A 23,667-nucleotide genomic window follows, 5' to 3' on the forward strand; every position below is an offset into this window, starting at 1 on the left:
GTAAATCTTGTGGTAATCAATCTTTTAGTTTGCCCGACGTAAATTTTTGTACGTTCAGAACAAGAAACCTTATATATACCGCTCATTTCCGACATTTGTTATGAGTCTTCCTCGTAAGACATGATTTATTTTTATTTCAACGAATAGCGCTATGAATAAATAATTAAAAATCGAACTTGAATTACAAGCAATGAAGAGCCACACAAATGTGTAGCTATCGATATTTTAGACTGAAAATTGAGTGATTGGATTTGGATTTCTAGCTATACCAAGCCGGAGTCTAACTATACTAATACCAGTAACTGTTAATGCGCCTTTCCCGTCTAATAATTTTATATTGCTATAGTTTGAAAATCACATTTACGCTCTGAAATCCCGATCTATAAAACTGCATTATTTCCATTGAATGATTTTCTATAAATTATTGAAATGTATTCGATTGTATACGGGAAAGCCGACAATCTTTACTTTGTTGTTAGAATCGAGATTTCTGTGGCGACGTGGAAAATGGTTTTTCCAAAAAATGGTAGCCCAGTAAAAAGGAAAAAAAAAAAAAACGTTTTTATTCGATTTTTGCTCAATATGCAACTTGGCATGGTACTCCCGTTCGCTCACATGTCATCGAAAAACGACAGATTTAAAAATAATATACCCCGTAATCAGGTAACACCAAAAACATCTATCGCGGCCATCTTTCCTAGCGGTACGTCAAGCGCTCTTATGTTCCTCGTTTCGTTTTCTTATAATTTTCGTGGCCGATTCTCGCGATTAATCATCATAAAGTAGAATTAAGTTTGTTTTCAGTGGTGAAGTGCTGACGGATAGTGTTTTTTCGGTGACACGACTAATATTTACCGCGACAATTTCGTTCGAAAACTTCAGGTCTGCATCAATTACGCCAGCGACGGGAACGATTTTCTGTCGCGCTGACAACGAGAGATTCAAAGAAAAGAAGGTGCGTGTATGCAAGGTGAAGAAAAAGCATAAAGAATGGAAAAGGTAGCATGTAAACTTCCTGCGGGCGACCTGTGCAAGGGCGGTCGCTCGATGTTTCCTTGAGTGAGGTGTCCGGTGTCCAGTGCTTCCAGCGGCAGTGTCTCCCCAGCGGGTCTGGGCATTATTTGTTTGTACGGGATCCGCAGGACTGTTGGGATTCCACCGATGTGTCTTTGTTTTCATGAATGAAAAGCGGCTGCGACACAACGTGACGTCGTGGTTTTGGTCTGCGGCCTCGGCATTCGCGTGTCGTTTCCTCCAGGTCGAATTTAGCGTTTGTGCGTTATTTATATTCTCGCCGTTCGCAGAAAACATGCCCGAAAGAGAAATTACCGCAAAGGTTGCCAAATGAGCGTGAGATTTAGTGCAAACTACTCAATGGAGTGGCCGTGAAAGTTTATAAACACGGCCGCGACTATGCTCGTCCCTCATCCCCCATCCCCGCGCGGTTCTGGGCCGTTGACGGGGCTAGAGTCTGCAGAGTTTCTGGTAATTTCCTTTTTACTGAGTCGAATTATGTTTTGTTTTCGATTTCTTTCTTATCAGACGACGAGAGGCAGTGTCGGACGGATGAAGCGTTCACCTCGGCTACATCGCCGACGCCGTTGTGCTCACTTGTTTGGTTTTGCGAGTTTCGCTTGAGTAGTCGCTTCGAGCGGCATTGCGAAGATGGTTTCCGTGATTGGCTGCAATTGTCAATATTGTGGCGAAATTGTTTTGCCTGCCACCACTCAGGTTGAGTCTAGTAAGGTGTAGAGCTGAGATGAGGTGCTGAAAACAAGCTTGAGGCCAAGTGCCAGGTGCAAATCGTCGTTGGTGGGATGTTTACACTTTTTTATTCAACTCGAAGATTTCTGCTGGAGAGATTGAGATGGTATGGAGGAGGCAGCAAGCATCACGTACTTTGAACACTTGCTTACACATCTGTCAGTAGCTTATTGCCTTAGGGTTTCCAAGGTTTTCTGCAGAGAATTATTCTTAAAAATTTATGATAAATAATTTGCTCTCGTTTTCCACAGAACATTCAAAACAATTCCAAATTTGTCATTTCCTGAGAATAATTTCTTGTGCCTTTCCTTGCAAATAGCTGATTGCGGGGAAACAAATTTCTTTAAAAATAAATAAAAATCATTCTTCACTCCCCCAAAGCTTATCGAAAATGAGTTTAAAACCAAAAATAATTTTATCGAAATAAATACCATTTTAGCCTTATAAATTGCTCATATTTCCTCACATTTTTATCAATTCCTTGGAAATCTTTTTAGCGGCTGGTATTGTTAAAAGTAGTACAGGTTCTGATCGATCCTTAGAATAAGGCGAGGAAAAGAAAAGTCGTCTATTCTAGGGAATGTGGTGGAGGATTTTTTTCATGCTGTATAACGTCGTGGCCATGTTGAAAGTAAGTTTATCTTATCGTCTTGCCTTGTGTGGTCACTTTCATTTTGAAGCTTGAGTCAGCTTATTTTTTGGCCCTAATGAATCAACCATGTTTGGCTCCATCAGCGGCTCAAACCAAACTACAGTGGAACCTCTCCAGACCGAATTATTCTTTAACTCGAACTTTTTGGTCTTCCATCGGCGTTCCGGTTTATTTCCTATATAAAATCCAACCTCTAAGTCGAAAATTCCTCTCATTCGAAGCATATTTTGTAACTTTGGGGAAATACAGTACGAGATCGAGAATTGGAAAAAAGTTTTGGCCAATTGTAATTTCTTATCTACTATACCAAAATGGAATCTACGTGGTGGTGAAATTGAAGTTATAAACATCATACCGGTTTATTTTCTTGTTTTTCTTCAGCCTTTGTTCCGTTCACAGGCGAGGTCGGCTCGTCGTGATCGGTTTCGCCATCTTATTTGATCAAAGGCCTGATCTCGTGGTAGTCGCAAGGCCTTCAAATCACCATCCAGCGGATCGAGCCACCGTGGTTTCGGGCGGCCTTTTAGTCGCTTATCATCTACTTCGATGCTCAGATCAATCAGATGGCAAGTTGTTAGGGAATTACATTACACGACCATACCATCGAAGACGCCTCTATCGTAATTTTTTCACCATTGGTGCAATTTCACATCGTTCACGGATATTCTCATTTCGGATGTGATCAAGGCATGTCACGCCAGTAGTCTAAAGCATCTTCGTCTCTTTTACCGGAAGACCCCGTTCACTGTCTTTTATGGTCGACCAACACTCAGAACCACAGAGAGCGACAGGACGGACGACATTGCGGTAAAATTTAGATCGCTTCTCCGCTCGAGCTTTGAGACGTTCGATGATAGTTCGATCACAAAGAACATCAGTTGTGGAACGCCAATTCATCCAGGTTGCGTTAATGCGTGAAACAATTTCATAACGCAGTTCTCCATTGGCTGATAGCGTTGACCCGAGGTACTTAAATCGCTCAGTTCTGGGCAGGTCATTGCCGCTGACAGCGATTATGGCTGTTTCATGGTGATCGACCGTCAAAAATTCAGTTTGATTTAGATTCAATTTGAGACCGTGTTACATGAGGCAAGATTATATTTGCCATTAGACGCTAGGAAAACATCATGCATAAAAAAGTGTATAGGGCACTATACGTTGGATGTCCCGTGTGATAGTATCATCATCAACGGCATAACAACTGGTATTCGGCCTAGGCTTGCCTTAATAAGGAACTCCAGACACCTCGGTTTTGCGCCGAGATCAACCAATTCGATATTTCTAAAAGCTGTCTGGCATCCTGACCTACACCATCGCTCCATCGCGCCAATTGCCGCCTGCTCGATCTGGATGAAGGCAGTTTGTACCTCGCACATTGGACAGGGTCAGCCTAGTCAGTCTTATCAATCAGTTCTCTCATGGCCGTGTACAGTTTTACCCTGGCTATGCTCACATAGACGCCTTTAAAGTCGATGAAAAGATGGTGCAACTGATGTCCATATTCCAACAGTTTTTCCATCACTTGCCGCACAGAGAAAATCTGATCTGTTGCTGTTTTGCCTGAAGTGAAGCCTCTTTGGTATGGGCCAATGATGTTCTGGGCGTATGGAGCTATCCGGCCTAGCAAGATAGCGGAGAATATCTTATAGATGGTACTCAGCAACGTGATATCTCTATAATTGTTGCACTGTGTGATATCTCCCTTTTTATGTATGAAACAGATAATGCCTCTTTGAAAGTGGTCAGGCATTGATTCGCCCGACGACTTGGTGTAACTGGTCGCCTCCATATTTAACTAATTCGGCTGTAATTCCATTGGCTCCTGGCGATTCAAACCGATGAATTGCACGGACTGTCTCCTATACTTGGTGGTGGCAGTATTTGTGCGTCGTCTTCAGTTGGCGGGACCTCCAATTCGCCGATGTTCTGATTGTTCAGTAGTTCATCAAAGTACTCAACCCATCGCTCTAATATCCCCATTTTATCAGAAATCAGATTTCCCTCTTAGTCTCGGCAGAATGAGCAGCGAGGTGTATAAGGCTTCATCCTGTTGACTTGTTTGTTAGTAAAACTTGCGCGCGTGGTGCGGTTACTCCCTGTACTTTTCTAGTTTACAGACTTGTTGGTTTTCCCAGGCTTCCTTTTTCCGTTTGTGAAGTCGCTTCTCCGCTCGACGGAGTTCGTGGTAAGTCTCTGCGCGTGCCCGCGTCCTTAGAGAATGCAATATTACTCGGTATGCGGCGTTCCTCCGTTCCGTTGTTAGCTTACATTCATCGTCAAACCAGCCGTTCCGACTTTTTTTTTTGCGGCTGGGGCCAAGTATCTTTGTGATCGTATCAATGATAGCGTTCTTCAGGTGGTTGTGAAGATCGTTTGTTGATGCTTCATCTCCAGGATCTCTGTTGACTGCGGTTATTGCGGCTCCATTTCGCCCTTATAGGTCTTACAGAGGGCTGTGTTGTGAATGGCTTCAGTATCCACTCTCACCTGATTGTCAGAGGGGATTGTAGGTGGTGTCGTAATTCGAGCTCGGAGCACTATGCTAACTAGATAGTCTATATTAGCCCCCTATATGTTCTGACATTCATCAAGACTGAGAGGTGGCGGCGTTCAATCAGCACATGGTCAATTTGGTTAAAGGTGGTCTCGTCTGGAGAGCCCCACGTATGTTTGTGGACCGCTTTCCGCGCTAACCAGGTACTTCCAACAACCATTTCGTGCGATACTGCTAACTGAATAATGCGCAGTCCGTTATCATTGGTCTCCCAATGACGTATCGCCTGAATACGGACTCCGTCCCTACTTGACTGTTGAAATCTCCAAGTATGATTTTGATATCACACTTGGGATAGGCTTCGAGGGTTCGCTCAACTGCCTCGCAAACGCAGAGTGCATAGCCTTTCGCTTATATTTTCATTTTTTGGCTGACTAAGAAACCTACTCCGAGCGCATGGTTTACTGGATGGCCGCTATAATATATGGTGTAGCGACTATTCTCCAGCAAACCGGTTCCTGTCCAACGCATTTCCTGCAATGCTATTACATCAGCCCTATAATGGGAGAGGGTATCGGCTAGCTGCTCAACAGCATTCGGTCTGTACAGGGGCGCACGTTCCATGAGAAAATGGGCAAATCGTTTATTCGTTGTCGTTGCCGGGTTCGTCGTTTTGAAATCTATCCTGTCCGAGGCTCCTTCCGTAGCGTCAGCCCTACCCAACCCCCAACCTGGAGGGCCAGTTGGTACATTTTGTCCCGTTTTTAGGTGTCGGATACTCGCCTTCATCCTTCTCCGTGTGCAGTTTTTCATAAAGAAAGAACTCCCAGCGATCACCACGTGGAGGTGGAGATAGGGTTTGCTAGTAGAGCTGTTGGTGTTGGTTCAGCAGGCATTTTCAAGCTTTTATGCTTCATCGTGGGTACCAATCCACGTTTCGCCCTGGCACCTATACTATCCTTTGACCGCCATGGCAGAGTTCACTAAATACATAAATATTACGAGCTACAAATGGGACAAATGATCTTTCAAATATGTTTATATAAACAATGCACAAAACAAAACATTTACGAGTGTGAATACGAATTCTGCTGGCTTAATATTTCCAAGTCCGAATACGAGTTTTTTTTGTATTGAAATATTAGTATTCGCTTGGATAGCGAACATTAGCGGCTTAATGATCTGATCATGTTGTGGGATTTATGGAGGAGTCGGATATTAAATCCAATGAGAAAATTAAAACTCGTTATAGTTGTAGACAAAAAAGTATGTACATATAAACTCAAAAGATATTTCCAAGTCTGAAGAATTGTTTTGTGAAGAGAAAGCATTTGAAGGCAGTGGCATTATTTCTTCTTCTGGGCTTGCATCAGACAAATGTCAAAAATTAGTGCGGCCTGCCATTAGTAAGTGGCGGACTCAGGTCCATTGGTGTAGCGGCTGCAGGTTCAAAAGCTCATTGCTTGGAAGGAACTGTCAACCTCACTTCGTTTGAATCCCGTAGACGTAATTAAAAAGGTGGAACCATGAAAGTGTTGAGTGCGAACATTTTTTTCTTGGGCACTGTACATTATATGATCATACCACCGAAGACTCCTCTTTCATAATTTTTCCACCATCTGTGCAACTCCATATCGATCGCAGATATCCTCATTTCGGATGAGATCAAGGCATGTCACGCCACTAGTCCAACGCAACATCTTCGTCTCTATTGTTGCGCCCTTCACTGTCTTTCATAATCGGCCAACATTCAGAATCATAGCGAGCGACCTCGAGGCAAACAACAATCTGTCCGAGGACCAGAAGAGCTGCCGAGTCGGTTGAAGGGGTTGCAAAGAGCAACTCATTATCGACTCGGTAGTTGTGGGACAAGCAACTAGAGGCCAAAGAAACCTCTTTAGTTGCTATATCGATTATGCTAAGGCTTTCGACAGCGTCCTACCAGGCATACGGTTAATCGATGTCCTACATCTGTATTGCATTAATCCGAGACTAATATAGTTTTTGGTGACAGTCATGGAAGGGTGGCATATCATTTGAGGGTGCCAGAGCCTATGCATATACGGAGAGGCATCCGCCAGGGGGATTCTTTCATTTCCCTACTGAATGATGTTAAAGGGCATGGTTTTGCAATAAAGTATGGCCTACTTGCTAGGTGCGAACTGACACACTTGATGTACTTAGATGACATCAAGTTGTATGCTGGTACTGACGACAACCTTAGAAGTTTGTTGCGAATAATATACATGTTCATCCGTGATATTCGGATGGAATTTGTATTAGACAAATGTCGAATCCAAGCCATCCGCATAGGTCATCACGAGCCGCATGCCGGACATAGCATTGGTGACCTCCAGGCGGTAAACACGTGAATTATCTTTCATCATCATCAACGGCGCAACAACTGGTATCCGGTCTAAGTCTGCCTTAATAAGGAACTTCAGACATCCCGGTTTTGCGCCGAGGTCCACCAATTCGATATCCCTAAAAGCTGTCTGGCGTCCTGGCCTACGCCATCGCTCCATCTTAGGTGGGGTCTGCCTCGTCTTATTTTTCTACCATAGATATTGCCCTTATAGACTTTCCGGGTGGGATCATCTGTATGGATGAGCCATAAGGATTAGGTGACCCGCCCACCGTAACCTATTGAGCCGGATTTTATCCACAACCGGACGGTCATGGTATCGCTCATAGATTTCGTCATTGTGTAGGTTACGGAATTGTCTATCCTCATGTAGGAGGCCAAAAATTCTTCGGAGGATTCTTCTCTCGAACGCGGCCAAGAGTTCGCAATTTTCTTTGGCAGCTATTTATCGATTTGCATTTGCCAAACAGATGGATGTGTATTGGGGAGCTCCTTGCTGATACGGACGGATTCGTGTGTGATTCAGAACGGCGTGGCTTATAAAAAACTCATAACGAAAAGGGCGAGGAGAACGACCAGTGCAGAGTGTGTGGTTCGGCGTTAGAGACGTTGGATCATTTCATTTTTGACTGCACTGTTATGGCACCGGTGCAACACACCACCAGGCATAATGCCGTATGTAATGTGATTCATCAAAACCTTGCATAAAACCATGGGCTAATTACGGAAACATGTCCATTTTACCGATATGGGTCGGAACCAGTCTTGATAGTTCTGCTTACAGCATGTATTGGGGCCGGCAAGTTCTTACTGATCGCCACATATCGCACAACAGGCATGACGTGCTGTTAGTTGACAAGACAGGTCGCTACGCGTATATTATTGATGTTGTTATCCCCCATAATAGCATCATTGAACGGAAATACACCGAGAAGGAGGTCGAGAAATCAAAGAAATTTTGCGTCTTGAGCGGGTGGTTTTAATTCCTATAATATTGTCAGCTACATCCCTCACGGCCCCTTAAATCCCTCACGGCTTCTCTTGATGTCCTGGGACTCTCACACAGTCTGGTTCAAACCATGCAAAAATATGCCATTCTGCGTACGTGACCGATGTTGCGGGGAGTTCTCCATGGATTTTCCCACTAACCTACCATCGGCCACCACCACCAGCCTAAATGCTTGGCACTTCGTACTAGTATTAGGTAAAATCCGGCATCTGCCGAGATTGTAATAACTCGAGAAAAAAAAAACAATTTGTAATTGTAAATAAATCCTTCGTTCAGAATGTAAAATAAGTGTAAAGTTTAAGCGAAATCAGTCCAGAGGTCTGTGAGAACTTGACAACCGCTTTAAAAAAAACGTTTTGAGGAAAGCGCGATTGAAGACTGATACATGAATTAGGAAACTTTTTTTTTTAATTTACATAGAATCGTCGATTCCAGCTCATAATCCAAAGAATACTTTTGCTACATTCTACGACAAATTTTCTCCTTTTAAGTATAAGCTTGGATTTTGCTTTCTGTTTTCGATATGCGATTCTCGTCTTCTTATTGACGGGCGCGCAGAGAGGTTTATTTTTAATTGCAATATCAGCAAAAAAAAAAATTAAAAAAAAACAACGATTTCCCGAAACTTTCCCCCGTAAGGGAGATGAATGTTCCAACAGGACGTATAACAAATAAAGACTAACTTTGTTAATTGGAATCAACATGGCTGGGTCAACCCAGCCGAAGTCTTCAATATTATGGAGAAGTAACATATTTCATTGTTCTCTGCGAATAAATTACTTATCCGTCAATTTTATGGCAAATAAGTCATCATGGGTAATGGAAGATATTTTTACAAATTGGTTCATAGGCAAGCTGATTGGGGTATGATGGATAAAGTTCAACAAATGGACATGAGAATCGTTCAAAATGTTATGCCAGAGGCGTAGTTTAAAGGAAGTTTTGAAATTTTTGGCGAACCAAAAAGATTTTAGTTCGTAATCAAGATGCGGTTTCACCCAGGGCAGAGGCGACTCAAAAAAGGGGCCAATGGACCATAAAAACTGGGAGAATTGATTCACGGCTTCCTTAATTCCAAATGAAAATTGTATTAAAGATTTGAGAATATGCTTTTTTGCCCCCAAATTCTTAGTTAATAAAGGAAATAATCTTCTACGTGAGATAACCAGGAGTGAAGAATACTTGGAAAATGCTATCGTCCCGGTTATGAACTGCAATCATACGAAGATAGATTTTTCTAGTATTTCCATTTGGCTTGAGAAATGTTCGAAGAATTTCATCAACTATTACAACCTAGCATTGAAAACTAAATAATGAAACGGAGAAAACCAGTAGAAATGAGGGGGAAACTAATAATTTAAGGGAAATTATGGAAAAATACTTTATAAACAATCTAAATTTCTAATATTTTACTAATTTATCATAGAAATTCAAAACAATATGAATATCAGCTTCTTTTCTATTAGCAAATCACACTGAACACTGAACAAATCACTCATAAATTCTGTAAATTTGTACGAACACTAATTACTGACCCCCACGATCTAGAGAGAGCATTGCGACAGATCTCGTTGTTTGTTGCATCTGCAATGCAATATTGCATCATATAACTTAGATCGCTGCGGGCAGAAATTGCCGCGTCAGATCGTGTTACGTAACTGATCCAGTCAATGGCTTCATCTTTATTATCGCGAGGCGTCGTTAATTGGTTTGGCTGCTCGGCCAGCAATCAGAACCATAGCCGAGCGGTATGGCAGAAAACTCTGGTAAATTTTTCAAAACGCAGTTCTCAATTGATTGTTGTGATCCCTGATATTTATATCGCTCAGTTCTGGGTAGTGATATTTCCTGTTTTGTTCGGGTTAATTTTTAAACAAGTTGCTCGAGATCAGCTTAGTTATGAGGCGCTAAAAACATCATAGAACGGGGTATGGTGCTGATCACCACCTAAAATTCATAAAAGTAATTAAGACCCTAAACATTTGCATTGGTTAATGACTAAAAGGCTAAGTGGTCATGTAGGGGAAAAAATTCTACCAAAAACCTTCCTTTCTATTAATTTTATTTGCTGGACGTAACAGGAGTTAAAAGCTGGTGTTTCTTTTTACTCAATATTATAAAAACATTCTAATTATACCTGAAATTCGAAATATATTCAAAAAGGTCAAGCTGCCTGGCATGTAACAGGTAAAAAGTCCTCATGTCAGTTGACAATTAAATAGCAATTAATGAATGGTCGCAGCCAAAGATTTCAAGTCGTCTAAAAACTTTTATTTCAAGCCAGTCATAAAACCTATTGTTTATTGAAGTTTGTAAAATTTTACTTCTTTTAGACATGATACTTCTGGTAGTTTGTCAATTAGGTGTTGTTTCCTACAAAATTCTTTGCTGGCGATTCTTATGGCTTTCCAGGGACAGCAAGTACTTTGGGAAAAATCTAAATTTTTAGACTTACTTAAAGTCCGAATTTTCAGTTTCAAATTAGTAAGGAAATGATCTTTAAGCAGTAAAGACATCAATTAGATCAGGCTCGAAATCTTCTTGTTTCCGTGGTTCTTTTTAGTGTAAATTCGTTATTAACTGTTGTGTATCAAGTGTGTAATTGATTTTTTCCATAGGGTATTCATTTTGGAAATTCGATAAAGCATGTGGAATGCGGAAACCCGTCAAAATGGTACTAAGATCCAGTCAACGACAAATTCGTCCTCGGCTAATCCCACATCTGGAGGGAAGCCCCCGGGCACGGCGAAAACTCTGGGTATGACCTCCGCCATAAGTATGGCCGAACCGAAACCAGAAGACATCCAGAAAACAAAAGAATTGGAGAAAGCCCTTGAACCTTATAATGTATTCGAAACAGAAGCCGAATTAAATCATCGTATGGAGATTTTAGCAAAGTTAAACACATTGGTTAAACAATGGGTGCGTGACGTGGCTATATCGAGGAACATGCCGCCACAAATGGCTGAAAAGTTAGGGGGAAAAATCTACACATTTGGTTCATATCGACTGGGGGTACATCATAAAGGAGCTGATATAGATGCTCTGTGTGTGGCGCCGTGTAATATTGAGAGATCCGATTATTTCACATCATTTTTCGAGTTGCTGAAAAAACAACCCGAAGTGACAGAGTGTCGGTCAGTGGAGGAGGCATTTGTGCCGGTTATAAAAATGAACTTTGATGGTGTGGAAATCGATTTGCTGTTTGCTCGTTTAGCACTTAAGGAGATCCCTGACAATTTCGATTTGCGGGATGACATGTTGCTGAAAAATTTAGATCCGAAATCAGTTCGAAGTTTGAACGGTTGCCGCGTGACGGATGAGATTCTGAGTCTCGTACCAAACATAGATAACTTTCGTTTAGCATTAAGAGCGATAAAGTTATGGGCAAAAAGTAAGTATGCTTGCTTTGATTGATTTTCAGGTGCCTTTCATTCGGATAAATCTCAACAAAATGTTTTTTTTTCAGAACATGGTATCTATTCGAATTCCCTTGGTTATTTTGGAGGTGTTACGTGGGCCATGCTGGTAGCCCGAACTTGCCAACTATATCCTAATGCCGCGCCTGCCACCTTAGTGCATAAGTTCTTTTTAGTTTGTTCGAGATGGAAGTGGCCACATCCGGTGTTGCTAAAACATCCAGAAAATATTAATCTGGGCTTTCCGGTTTGGGATCCTCGAGTGAATATATCTGATCGGTATCATCTAATGCCAATTATAACACCTGCATATCCACAACAAAATTCTACATTTAATGTCACCGAGTCCACAAAGAAAGTAATTTTGGCGGAATTCAATAGAGGCATGGCGACCACGGAGGAAATAATGTTATGTAAAGCGACATGGGATCGGTTATTCGAAGCGCCTAGTTTCTTTTATAGGTGAGCATGTTAGCAATATTGTTTTGAATCCTGGCAAGACGTTCACTGCAGTTCATGGCCCTGACGTTTTATGCTTTGCTCGTTAATTTGCCTATTTTTCGGCATTCAAATAACTTTTTTCACCAATTTTACCCTAACCATTTCATAGATTCCTCTCGTTATTCGTTATCTACAGGCAATGAACGCGTGTAAATAGTTAAGGGCATACTGGTCGTAACCTCCATCTTTTCCTTTTCTTTATTCATTCAGGTACCGACACTTCATTGTTTTACTGGTTAGCTCAAACACAGCCGAGGACCATTTGGAGTGGTGTGGATTAGTGGAATCAAAAATACGTCTATTAGTGGGGAACCTAGAGCGTAACCAACATATTTCTTTAGCACATGTTAATCCAAAATGTTTTGATATTTATCGACAGAAAGGTAGCCAAAATGCTAGTACAAATAATTGCGATGAAAATTCAAGCAATCCTTCGGACGAAAATTCTAAGCCAATCGCACCATTTTGTTCAATGTGGTTTATTGGGCTTGAATTTGAACGTATGGAAAATTTAAATGTCGATTTAACTGATAGTATACAGAGTTTCACAGCACAAGTTCATTCACATGCAGTAAGTATTGTCCTATTTGTTCCTAGAACCGCCTGCATCTCCGATCTGTCTTCAATAGTTAATATCGGATCTAACACCGAATTTCAATCTTTCACAGGTAAACATAAAAATGCTAAAGATGGGAATGCAAATTGAAGCGCGACATGTGAAACGAAAACAGCTAAATCAGTATCTAGACCCAGAACTACTCAAGCGCGAAAGACGGAGCACAGAGCACCACAATAGTTTCTCAAACTCAATGATGGCATCGAAAAAGCGGCTGTCATCGGAGCTATCGTCTCAACCTCAAAAGAAGAATCGAAACAGCGAGACCGTGAGTTCTTAGCCTCTTGAATAGCCGTTCTTGTATATTACGATTAAATAATTATTTCTAGTTGCATTTATACGAAAGAACAAACTATCAGAAAGTCTAAGGTCTATGTGATATGATAGTAATAATTTTAAAGTTAAATTCATATTTTTCCATTATAAGATAAACTTTCCTCACAATAGTAACAACCTGAACAATATTTTGGTTCGCCATCGATTTTCCCCTCATTTTCACAGCAGCCACAACAGCACGAAGAAAATTCAAATGCATCGTCAGTAGGCAGCGAAGTGTCTACGTCATCGTCAACGGCAAAGGCGTCACGAACACCGACCACTCCTGATGCATCATTGGCGTCGTTGCGACATCCACCGCTGCTAACATCATCTACATCGGCGAAGGCGTCGTCATCATTATCGTCCACGGAAGTGTCGTCATCGATAACTACGACTACAATTCCATCTATGAGCAGTTGCAATGATGTTGATCATCAATCTGCAGACGCTTCGAAGACGACGAAATCTTCATCGACGGCATCGGCGGGAACAAGTGCGCCAGAAGTGGCCTGTTCGTGACAACAGAACTTCCATGAATCCGAGAATGAGAACGGAGCAATTTTGACTACGGTTACTTGTAAGTTTATACATTTTTAAGAAGCTTAAATTTACCTCTTTAACCTAACATTAGGAATTTAGATTTATTATTTAAGCTTTATCCCCACGATTTAATTCGTATTTTTCTTTGAGACAGTCGAATGGAAGCAGGAAGTTTATTTCTTTCATGAATAAAAGTCAACGTTTTTCTTCCTAATTCTATCGTTTTTCTTTCCTTTAATTTTATTCACTGATTGATATTTGTTAAAGGGTCATTAGAAGCTACAATTTGCAAGGTAGGCAGACCATGGAGGGAGCAGAGCAGCAGGCGTTTTGTTTTTACCCTGGCTCGACCCATTTTCTGGATTTTGTTTTGGCCATAAAAATCCTACTCAATAGGTAGGAAGGTCCGAATATGTCGTGAATCCCATCATAGTTAGCTTTGTGCTATACGAGAGAAAGGATAATTTTTTCTAGAGAAAATGATATACATTGGTTTTGTTGGTGTTCATCTTCAGTCCAACTCTAGTTGCCTTCCCTTCCAAATCCTTGAGCCATTTGGCCAAGGGCTATGACTCAGCATAGACGGGTTGTTTGAAGAAGGACGTCATGGTCCATTAAACCACTCTACGTCTTCTGGGCAAGGCACTGAAGAAATGTGATTATAATGTGGTGCACGACGTGACATTTTGCACCATCATATATTGTTGTGATATCATTTATCAGTTCCTCTGAAATGTCTTTCTTGCGTAGGGCACTCCAGATACACTTCCTCTTGGCGCTGTTGAAAGCCTTCTCGAAATCGAAAAGAGTAGGTAACGTGCAGATCGAAACTCAGCGCACTTTTACAAAATGATCTGCACGGTGTAAATGGGGTTGGTGCAAGAGGATCCAGACCGGAAATTAGTCTCCCTGTCGAGTCTTCGATATGTTTCTTGATGCGATGATTTTCCCCCGGTGGGTCACATCGAGAAAAAGAGGGAATTCGCAATGCCCTTATACGGTGCATAGGATATAATTCCATGGTTATTCATGTGGCAGCAGTACGTTATTATATTCAGGGTTCATGGTGAAATAACATTTCTCTATGGATTAACATTAAGAAACGATGGGGCTGTAATGTTTATTTGGGCTTGAGGAGCCCAAATCCACTTGATGCCAAACCGGATCAATTGGAGGGAGACGGCTTCTTATTTTTCTGGTCCAAGCCAGAGGCAATTCATCAGACACTGTCTCTGCCTTTCCCCTGAGAGCAGCGTAACCGAAGTGGTTAGTAGATGTAGTTCGCTCTGTAGTTCGCAAATACGTCATGGGTGCGAATTATGTCCCTCAATCCCAATTTCCGATTTTTGGCCAGAAATATTAGGTGATTTTTCCTCTGGATATAATTCGGACCCATGACATGACGTGAAGCTCCAAACAGACGAATTAAGGTTTATGGTAGTCTATTCAAGAAGACTATACAAAGGACGTCAATCATCTGGTTTTAGGCCGAGTCAAGTTCGCAGTGCGTTTTGCGTATCTGTTAATGTATAATAGCTGCGTTCTGATATCACTCGCGAGCCTCGCTCTATATCAAACGCAACCCTAACTAACACCATCACACAAATGGTAACCAATACTAATGAAGATGTGCAGAACGCAACTGCGATTGTGAAACCCCGTCCACCGGACGCCACATTTTTTGTTCTGTAAAAATTCAAGCCTTGCCTAATCAGTTTCATCTCTTATGTATAGTCTTCTTGGGTCTACTTACTAATATTATACTACTACTACTAAATTTACACTAGAATACATTCAATAAAGCGATTTTAGAAATTATAATGCAAGGTACCGCGACTAAAATGTGTGGTGGGCGAGACCTTAAAAATCTCTAATAAATAATAGACGTGGACAGATAAGTCCTACAGAAGATACGGCCGAAAAAAGCCAGTGTGATTAGAGATCAGACAGTAGCCGTGGCTTTCGGAACAACTAAAGCGAAACCTTCACGGTGTGGCATCCCCTGTTTTGCCTCTTTTGCCTTAGTTCTCTTATTTAAGTAATGTGCCTTCCCAAAGATGGATAAGAATGCCCCTCTTCGCCCACCAATTTGTCTTTCATCGCTATGGCAAATTTTAGGTGTACCGGATGATCCGTATTGTGCAGTTTTTGAGTAATGAGAATTTGATACATGTGAAATGAAATGAAATATACGAAATATAGCAGCTTGTTTCACCACCGATCGTCTTAGACTTCTTGCAGGCACTTCTCGAACACGTTCTTTATTTTTTTTATTTTTTCGACGCTGAAGGAGTTTCTCCAAAATTTTCAATTCACAATTTTACATACAACATGGTCGCAACTTAAATATTTTACGAAAGGCGTGAATTAGCGTTCACACACCCACACGTGCTGTTGCACAATAATCACAATAATTTCTTTTTTTTTAACCTTTGACGCGTTTACAAGCGGGTCCGGCACGTTCTGATCGGTTGCGCCATTTCGTTCTACCAAAGACCTAATCTGGATGCAGTCAGGGGGCGTTCAAATCCCCATCTAGCGTATCAAGACACTTTTGTTTCAGCCGGCCTTTTGGCCCTTTACCATCGACTTCGATGTTCAAACTAACCACGGCAAGTGAATGAATTAGGTGACCATACCATCCAAGATGCCTCTCTCACAATATCAATCGCGGATATCTTCATTTCGGATGTGATCAAGGTGTCACTAGTTCAGCGCAACATCTTTGCCTCACATTACTTCAGGACGCCGCTTATTGTCTTTTATAATCGGCCAACACTCAGAACAATAGAGGGCGACAGGCGAACGACATTGTGGTAAATTTTAAATTTGAGACATTCGTTGATACGTTGATCACGAAGAACGCCAGGTGTGGAATGTCACTTCGTCCAGGTTGCGCTAATACGTGAAGCAAGTTCATAACTCAGTTCTCCATTGGATGATAGGATTGATCTGAGATATTTAAATCACTCAGTTCTGGGTACGTCACTATTACTGACAGTGACAGTGCTTGTTTTATGAGGATCGGTCGTCAAAAATTCAGTTTTATTCAGAGTTCATTTTTGGACAAGTTGTTCGAGATCATTTTAGCTATTAGACGCTAGGAAAACATCATTTGCATAAAGCAGTGTATAAGGCGCTGGACGTTAGATGTCCCGTGTGACAGTGTTCATAACCATCGCATGTTAAGTTGTGAGACGACACCTCCTTGATGAACATCGATAGAGAAATGAAATTGTTTTGATACACCCGCCACACTTTGACCTTTACTTTTCGAATTGTGATAGAGCAATTTAACCCAACACAAGTTCTTCTGGTACTAGGTTTTGCCGTAGAGCATACCCGATAAGTTCGTGTGGTACGCAGTCAAACGCCAGAAATGCCATGAAAAGAGGGCATGCTTCTCACGATATTTCTCTATGAGTAACCGCGTAGCATGTATTGCGTCAGTAGTACCGCAGTTTTTGACATCGATATTGGAACTGTGGTGTTCTCTTGCCAAGCAGATGGTGTTTTATCTTCCTGAATAACCTGAAGAATTCACTGGGCCACAGTGTTGGGTGCCAGCTCTTCGCATTCCAGAGCGTTGTTAGGTCCTGTTGCTTCCTCCAATTTCATTCGTTTTATTGCTTCCTCGTCAGTCGCGCTGGCAGGTGGAATCGTTCCAAATGTTGGCAATGGTTGTGGAAGTGGAAGATGAACATATTCTTCAGTTGAAATCTGCTTGAAATATTTTCACCATCTACCAGTCGCGGTTTGTCGATTGGTAAGCAAAGTACCGTTCTTGTCATTAACTGAACAAAAGTATTTGATATCCTGTGTGCGTAATTGTTGGTAATCGTGTGAGATCATTTCTTCTCACAAAATCGTCAGCAACTAATACCCGGCGGGCCAGTGCGCTCGCGCTATTTTATCGGTGGCTCGATTCTCATGGTGGCTATCATCGTTCTCTTCTCTATTTCAGAGGGAATGGCTTTGCAGTCAGTCACGATGGTGGGATGTCAGCGTCTTATGAGAATATAGTCAAGTTTTACGAGAAGTTGTCAAAAGAAATCTTTCTCGGCATCTGGTCTACTTGTCCCTGGTGTTTATGCAGTGAAGAAGTGAATAGTCCGATCAGCTGATATAACGGTGAGCTTCATGAGCCAGTCATCAAATCGTTCGTCTTTTTAATGGCATCACGGAAACCCTCTGAAATGGCAATGCCAACCCTGTATTGAGTTTGTGGGCTACAAAAATAGATAAGTTTACAGCTATTTTTGCTGCGTATTATGTTGCAGCTTTCGGCACCACACCATCACTTCCTTAAACACTAATTTTTTACAACAATTTATCGCTTACTAGTCAATAATTGTGTGAATTCATTGCAGAAATTATGAAAAATATGACACTCGGCTTACAATTGATGTTCCTATGGGTTGGCATCAATGTTTTTCTTTTAATTTTACAGTCCTCAAAAGCTTCCCCCGAGTTGCAATCTGATACGCAGATTTATGAACTCTATTAGACTTTTGGTGTCTGTTGTTTGTTTTTTGCTTTCCAGAGTCATTTGCCCAAGTTCTACGACTCGTTAAGAGATTATGTAAATGCCGCCAACGTAGTCGAAGTGTTTGTAGATGTGATGTCATATTCCATTGGAATTTCCCATGACCTCCGAGCAAGGTAACACATTAAGGCCGGTGACTTTCCTTCGCTTGAGCGCATTGTTTGGAGGAGTAGTTCGTATTCGCATGTTATTCAGATGGGTAACTCATGAGCAAGTGGACTCAAATGTACCACGCAGTTCATTCATGTAAGAGATGCGACTCACCCCAACAGAGGCGAGTCGTCTCAAAAGAGTCGGCGATATCGAACTGCTTCAATTGAAGCCTTAAACCCGACGGAACGATAAACACGTGGCACAGCCAACTCAACGAGATGTGCGAGGTGAGTTGGGTAATTGTTAAGCGAGTCGACTTAAATGTGCCAGTGAGTTTATACAAACGTCGACGATACCGAACCGCTTCAACTGAATATTGATATTGGGTGGCCACTTGATATGATGTACTGTGTGCACGGTGTGACGAGTATATTCGGTATTACATGCATGAATGTTCAAAGTACGATTTTGTGCATTGCATATTTTTAAGATTTTGTGTAAAACAATCTTTTTAAAATCGGTTTACTGTCTGTTTGTCTGTCACACGCATTTTTACTCGGAGACGGTTATAGCGATTTACACCAAATTTGGTGGAAAGGTCGGGACTGTGAACGCTCACGCATACAGTGAGTTACATCCTTTTACGTCGGATTTAAGGGGAGGAGGAACCTCATACATGTGAAAATGTATAAATTTTTTTTTCGCCAAATATAGTCATCATCATCATCAACGGCGCAACAACTGATACCCGGTCTAGGCCTGCCTCAATAAGGAACTCCAGACATCCCGGTTTTGCGCCGAGGTCTACCAATTCGATATCCTTAAAAGCTGCCTGGCGTCCTGACCTACGCCATCGCTCCATCTCAGGCAGGGTCTGCCTCGTCTTCTTTTTCTTTTTCTACCATAGATATTGCCCTTATAGACTTTCCGAGCTGGATCATATCATCCATACGGATTAAGTGACTCGCTCACCGTAACTTATTGAGCTAGATTTTCTCCACTACCGGACGGTCATGGTATCGCTCATAGATTTCGTCGTTATGCAGGCTACGGAAAAGTCCATCCTCATGTAGGGGGCCAAAAATTCTTCGGAGAATTCTTCTCTCGAACGCGGCCAAGAGTTCGCAATTTTTCTTGCTAAGAACCCAAATATCCGAGGAATACATGAGGACTGGCAAGATCATAGTCTTGTACAGTAAGAGCTTTGACCCTATGGTGAGACGTTTCGAGCGGAACAGTTTTTGTAAGCTGAAATAGGCTCTGTTGGCTGACAACAACCGTGCGCGGATTTCATCATCGTAGCTGTTATCGGTTGTGATTTTCGACCCTAGATAGGAGAAATTGTTAACGGTCTCAAAGTTGTATTCTCCTATCCTTATTCTTCCTGTTTGGCCAGTGCGGTTTGATGTTGTTGGTTGATTCGTCTTTGGTGCTGACGTTTCCACCATATATTTAGTCATGGGGGGTACCAAATGAAAGGTCTCGATTAGTACTTTGGGAAGAAGGTCTTAATTTTGACATTTGTTGAAAGGTAGGGAGTGCGGGGTGTCGAAATTGATCATTTCTTTAACGGACCCATTCTTAATCCTCCGAAGAAAGAATTTTTGGCCCCCTACATGAGGATGGACGATTCCATGGCCGTACGCTTGTGGATAAAATCCGGCTCAATAGGTTACGGTGGGCGGGTCACTTAATGCGTATGGATGAGGATGATCCAGCCCGGAAAGTCTATAAGGGCAATATCAATGGTAGAAAAAGAAGACGGGGCAGACCCTCCCTAAGGTGGAACGATGGCGTGGGCCAGGACGCCAGACAGCTTTTAGGGATATCGAATTGGTGGACCTCGGCGCAAAACCGGGATGTCTGGAGTTCCTTATTAATGCAGGCCTAGACCGGATACCGGTTATTGCGCCGTTGACGATGATGATGATGATTCTCAGAAACTACTGAACCGAAAAATCTGAAAAAAAAAATCAAGAAGCTGCCACTATACGGTGCCTAGGCTCCGAAATACCTTTCATACCGATATCTGTTCTGATACAGTTAATTATAGTATATTGCTATAATTTTCAGTAATTGGCTGCAGAACCCCCCTTAAGTTCATCCTAGCACCATTTTGCAGCAATGTAGGTTATAACAATATGATCGTACCAAGTTTGGTGGAAATTGCAAGATTACTAACAAAGTTATAATAGGTCAAATTCTTTCTCACTTCTTTGCAAATTCCAGACTTTGAATGTCAATATCACTCGAAGGTAGATATTCTCACATAATATATGCATATATTACGTGATAAGTATTAATGGGGCGAATACACACTCAAATGTCCTTATAAAAGAAATACACAAAACCTGTCATACCTGAAGCATCCAGCTTCCGGTTCCCCGACTTGTTGTTTTATCGAAACGATTGACCCAGTAATGCATTCGGGGTTAGCAGAGGCTCCGGGCATTCCTGTATTGCACTAATATCTTTTTCAGTCATCACTCTTTTGTTTTCCTTACATCATACACATTCAACCGCTGCAGATAGCCAAAAAGCGACGCATATTTAAAAAAAAACCTTGATTTCGTTGCCATCGATATTTTTTTGGCTCCACTGCAATTTTTCTTCCTCTAATTTTATGGTATTAAATTCTCCTCAGAGTACGTTTTTAAATTGCTTTATTTTCAAAAAGTTTCTTGTTGCACTCAGAGAATGTACACACATTGTTTAAGGAGAACATTTCTGGCTCGCCTCACTCTCAACAGGTTGTGCAATGCGAACAGACAGATGACGCCGCCGACGCTCTTTGTGGCATATTCGAACTCGCCACGAGAGGGGAGAGCCAACGGTGCACAAGATGCACCCCTAGCCAGTTTTGTTGATGCCTCTGACATCGCAGTAGGTGCTGCTCTTCACCAAAAGGTGAATCAAGTCTGGTAATCGTTGAGCTTCTTCTCTAAGCAGTTGAACCTCGCTTAACGGAACTACAGCACCTACGATCGAGAACTGCTCGCCGCGTACTTGAGCATTAAATACTTCCGCTTCTCCCTAGAAAGCGGCCGTTCATAGTGTTCATGGACCATAAGCCTTTCACGTATGCTTTGAAACAAAAGCCCGACAAAGCGTCCCCTCGTCAGCTTCGACGCTTGAGCTTTATAAGTCAGTTCACGTCCGACATACAACACGTGTCCGGCAAGGACGTCACGTGTCTCCGAGGTTAACATCTCTGCCTCACTCGACTTCTCGGCTATCGCCCAGGCGCAGTACTTTAGACCCTCAAATCCAACCCCAAATTCAAATTTCGGGAGTTGCCCATCTTCTCCAACCTCTCCCTCTGCTGCGAATACTCGAAAAAGAGACCCAGGCCATACATTCTGCCCACCTTTCAGAAGGAAGTGTTCCACGCAATTCACGACTTAGCGCATCCAGACATCAGGACAACAAATTGGCTAGTCACCGAGAAATACTCCTGGCCCTCCATGAATAAGGACGTCAGCAACGGGTTGAGTGAAAATCTTCCCTTTTTGTTTTCGACCAGCAAGACACGCGGACGCCTCCTTTTACAAAAATTCATTTAATATTTGAAATTGAAATAAAAATAAATAGGTAAATACCTAAAAGGTTGTTCCTCAAAAGCAAGGCCGATCAATTTCCTCTGGCGTTTTGAAATCATTCAATTTCGCCCCTTCGTCGCCATCCCTTGCATCTATAACTCAGCTCTACTTATAATGGTGTCAATGTAGGTGAAGCATTGAAGACATTCTTAATTTCCTCCTAAAAAATGTAAACTAAACATTATCCTTTCCACATGCTGTCGTCTATAACAAGGCGGTTTTTCGAAGATATTTCTCGAATATGAGGAAGGAACTTCGTAGAATCCTCTCGCACGAAAAGTGTGACATTACCTCTTCCGAAAATTACAATGGTAGAATAAAACGTGTCTTCTTCAAGGGTTTCATCTCATCGTAATCTGTTTCCTTAACGTTGGTCCATTTCTCTTTTCATTATTCATGAATGATCTTCCTTATTAACCTGGCGTGGCCTTTTCTATCTACGCGATTAAATCTAATTGTTCGCCTACTGACCAGAACAGTCTTCAGTCAAATCTCCACACATTATATCGGTGGTGCATTCAAAACTTGAGGAAATGCTAATTACGTTATTTACTGAAATCCGCTACTCCGTAATTAAATCTTCGTAATCTTCAATACCAAGCCATATAACACAATTCCTTAATATTTTTGAGGCTCCATTTGCAGCTTTGGTTATTGATTATTTTTGTATTTTTGTTTCTATTGTGGACAAATTTTCTAATTGTCAGTTATGTACTAACCTTTTTTTGCTAGGCATTTACTTCTTACAATTTTTCATTTCAGTGTGAAGCCGCCAAATTACAAAAAAAGTGGATATGCAAGTAATCAACAGTCAACAATGCTTTCTTCAAACAATATAGGAGGCTGAGTCCACGTATAATCCTTGTATAAATACTTTTAATAAGTTTCAGGAAAAAGGCAAAAATGAAGAAAAAAAAATATAAAAACTCAGTAAAAAAAATCTTCAAAAAACACGAAAATTTATACAAAAAATATTGCATATTATGTATAAGCAGTTACACCTACATACACGCTCGCGTGAAAGTGTACAAGTGTATTATCCAGGAGATAATCGATATAAAAGTACGGAGAACCTATCGAAAAGTTTGGGTTCGAAACATTTACAAATGTATAACGGTTATGAACTGCGCATATGATTCGGTTCGATCAGCAGATAAGGCGTATTGATTGCAGTCGTTAATGTTGGCTGCTCTGTTTGCCTGTGCTCCAATGGAAATTAAGTCGTGCTGGACATCTGACTTGATTCGAGGACCTTGATGTTGGTATCGGAAGGAGCACTTTATTTTCGTTCTCATTTCATACTGTTGCAATCAATTACATGCGCATTTGTAACCTTATATGGCACCTTGGTTTCGCATACTTGATTAAGTTACTAGATTGGTTTAGTGTATAAGGACATTGTTCAGAAGTATTGTGTGAGTTTCTGAGGAAGTACTAACTGGTCTTCAGTGTGGATAATAAGCGAATCTTCTTTTCCATTTGAATTGGAGTTCCTGCCGCTTCTGTTTGTCAGTAAATTGACAATATGTGCTAATCAATAGCATGGAAGCACTCTCATAATAAAATTCGATAATTTTATATTCGCAATTTTAATTTGTTTGGAAAGAAGATATTGTGAGAAAAAAGCAGGTCTACTCCAAATTGCATAGATTTAAATTCATCATCAGAAATGTGTTTATTTTACTGCGTTTGGTAATTATCGAACGATTCCACAATGCATGTCCGCAGTTCAGTTTTATATGCCCAGAACT

General features: G+C 41.5%; 1 protein-coding gene across 8 annotated transcripts; it reads left to right on the forward strand.

Moving 5' to 3' along the window:
• The first annotated feature begins 669 nt into the window (after positions 1 to 669).
• Positions 670 to 23,503, forward strand: LOC119653774 (poly(A) polymerase type 3). 8 transcript variants are annotated; one of them, XR_005249754.1, is made up of 7 exons: positions 673 to 955; positions 10,903 to 11,678; positions 11,754 to 12,165; positions 12,415 to 12,775; positions 12,873 to 13,088; positions 13,322 to 13,715; positions 22,679 to 23,503. XR_005249754.1 is itself a non-coding variant. In XM_038058776.1 (6 exons), the coding sequence occupies exons 2-6, from the start codon at positions 10,931 to 10,933 to the stop codon at positions 13,186 to 13,188; spliced, it is 1,776 nt and encodes a 591-aa protein (XP_037914704.1). In that variant the 5' UTR covers positions 670 to 955; positions 10,903 to 10,930; the 3' UTR covers positions 13,189 to 13,464. The 8 variants fall into 8 exon arrangements, 4 of the variants coding, with proteins under 4 accessions (XP_037914704.1, XP_037914701.1, XP_037914703.1 ...); XR_005249753.1 differs by lacking the exon at positions 22,679 to 23,503 and adding an exon at positions 13,770 to 13,892; XR_005249755.1 differs by lacking the exon at positions 22,679 to 23,503 and adding an exon at positions 13,778 to 13,892.
• The last annotated feature ends 164 nt before the right edge of the window (positions 23,504 to 23,667 follow it).

This window comes from Hermetia illucens, chromosome 4 (genome assembly GCF_905115235.1).
Source record: "Hermetia illucens chromosome 4, iHerIll2.2.curated.20191125, whole genome shotgun sequence".
In the NCBI taxonomy this organism is placed as follows: Eukaryota; Metazoa; Arthropoda; class Insecta; order Diptera; family Stratiomyidae; genus Hermetia; species Hermetia illucens.

Coding starts and splice junctions, on each gene's coding strand:
- LOC119653774 (XM_038058773.1), top strand. CDS start 10,931: ATGTGGAATGCGGAAACCCGTCAAAATGGTACTAAGATCCAGTCAACG. Junction 12,166..12,414: donor GCGCCTAGTTTCTTTTATAG/GTGAGCATGTTA, acceptor TTATTCATTCAG/GTACCGACACTTCATTGTTT. Junction 12,776..12,872: donor CACAAGTTCATTCACATGCA/GTAAGTATTGTC, acceptor AATCTTTCACAG/GTAAACATAAAAATGCTAAA.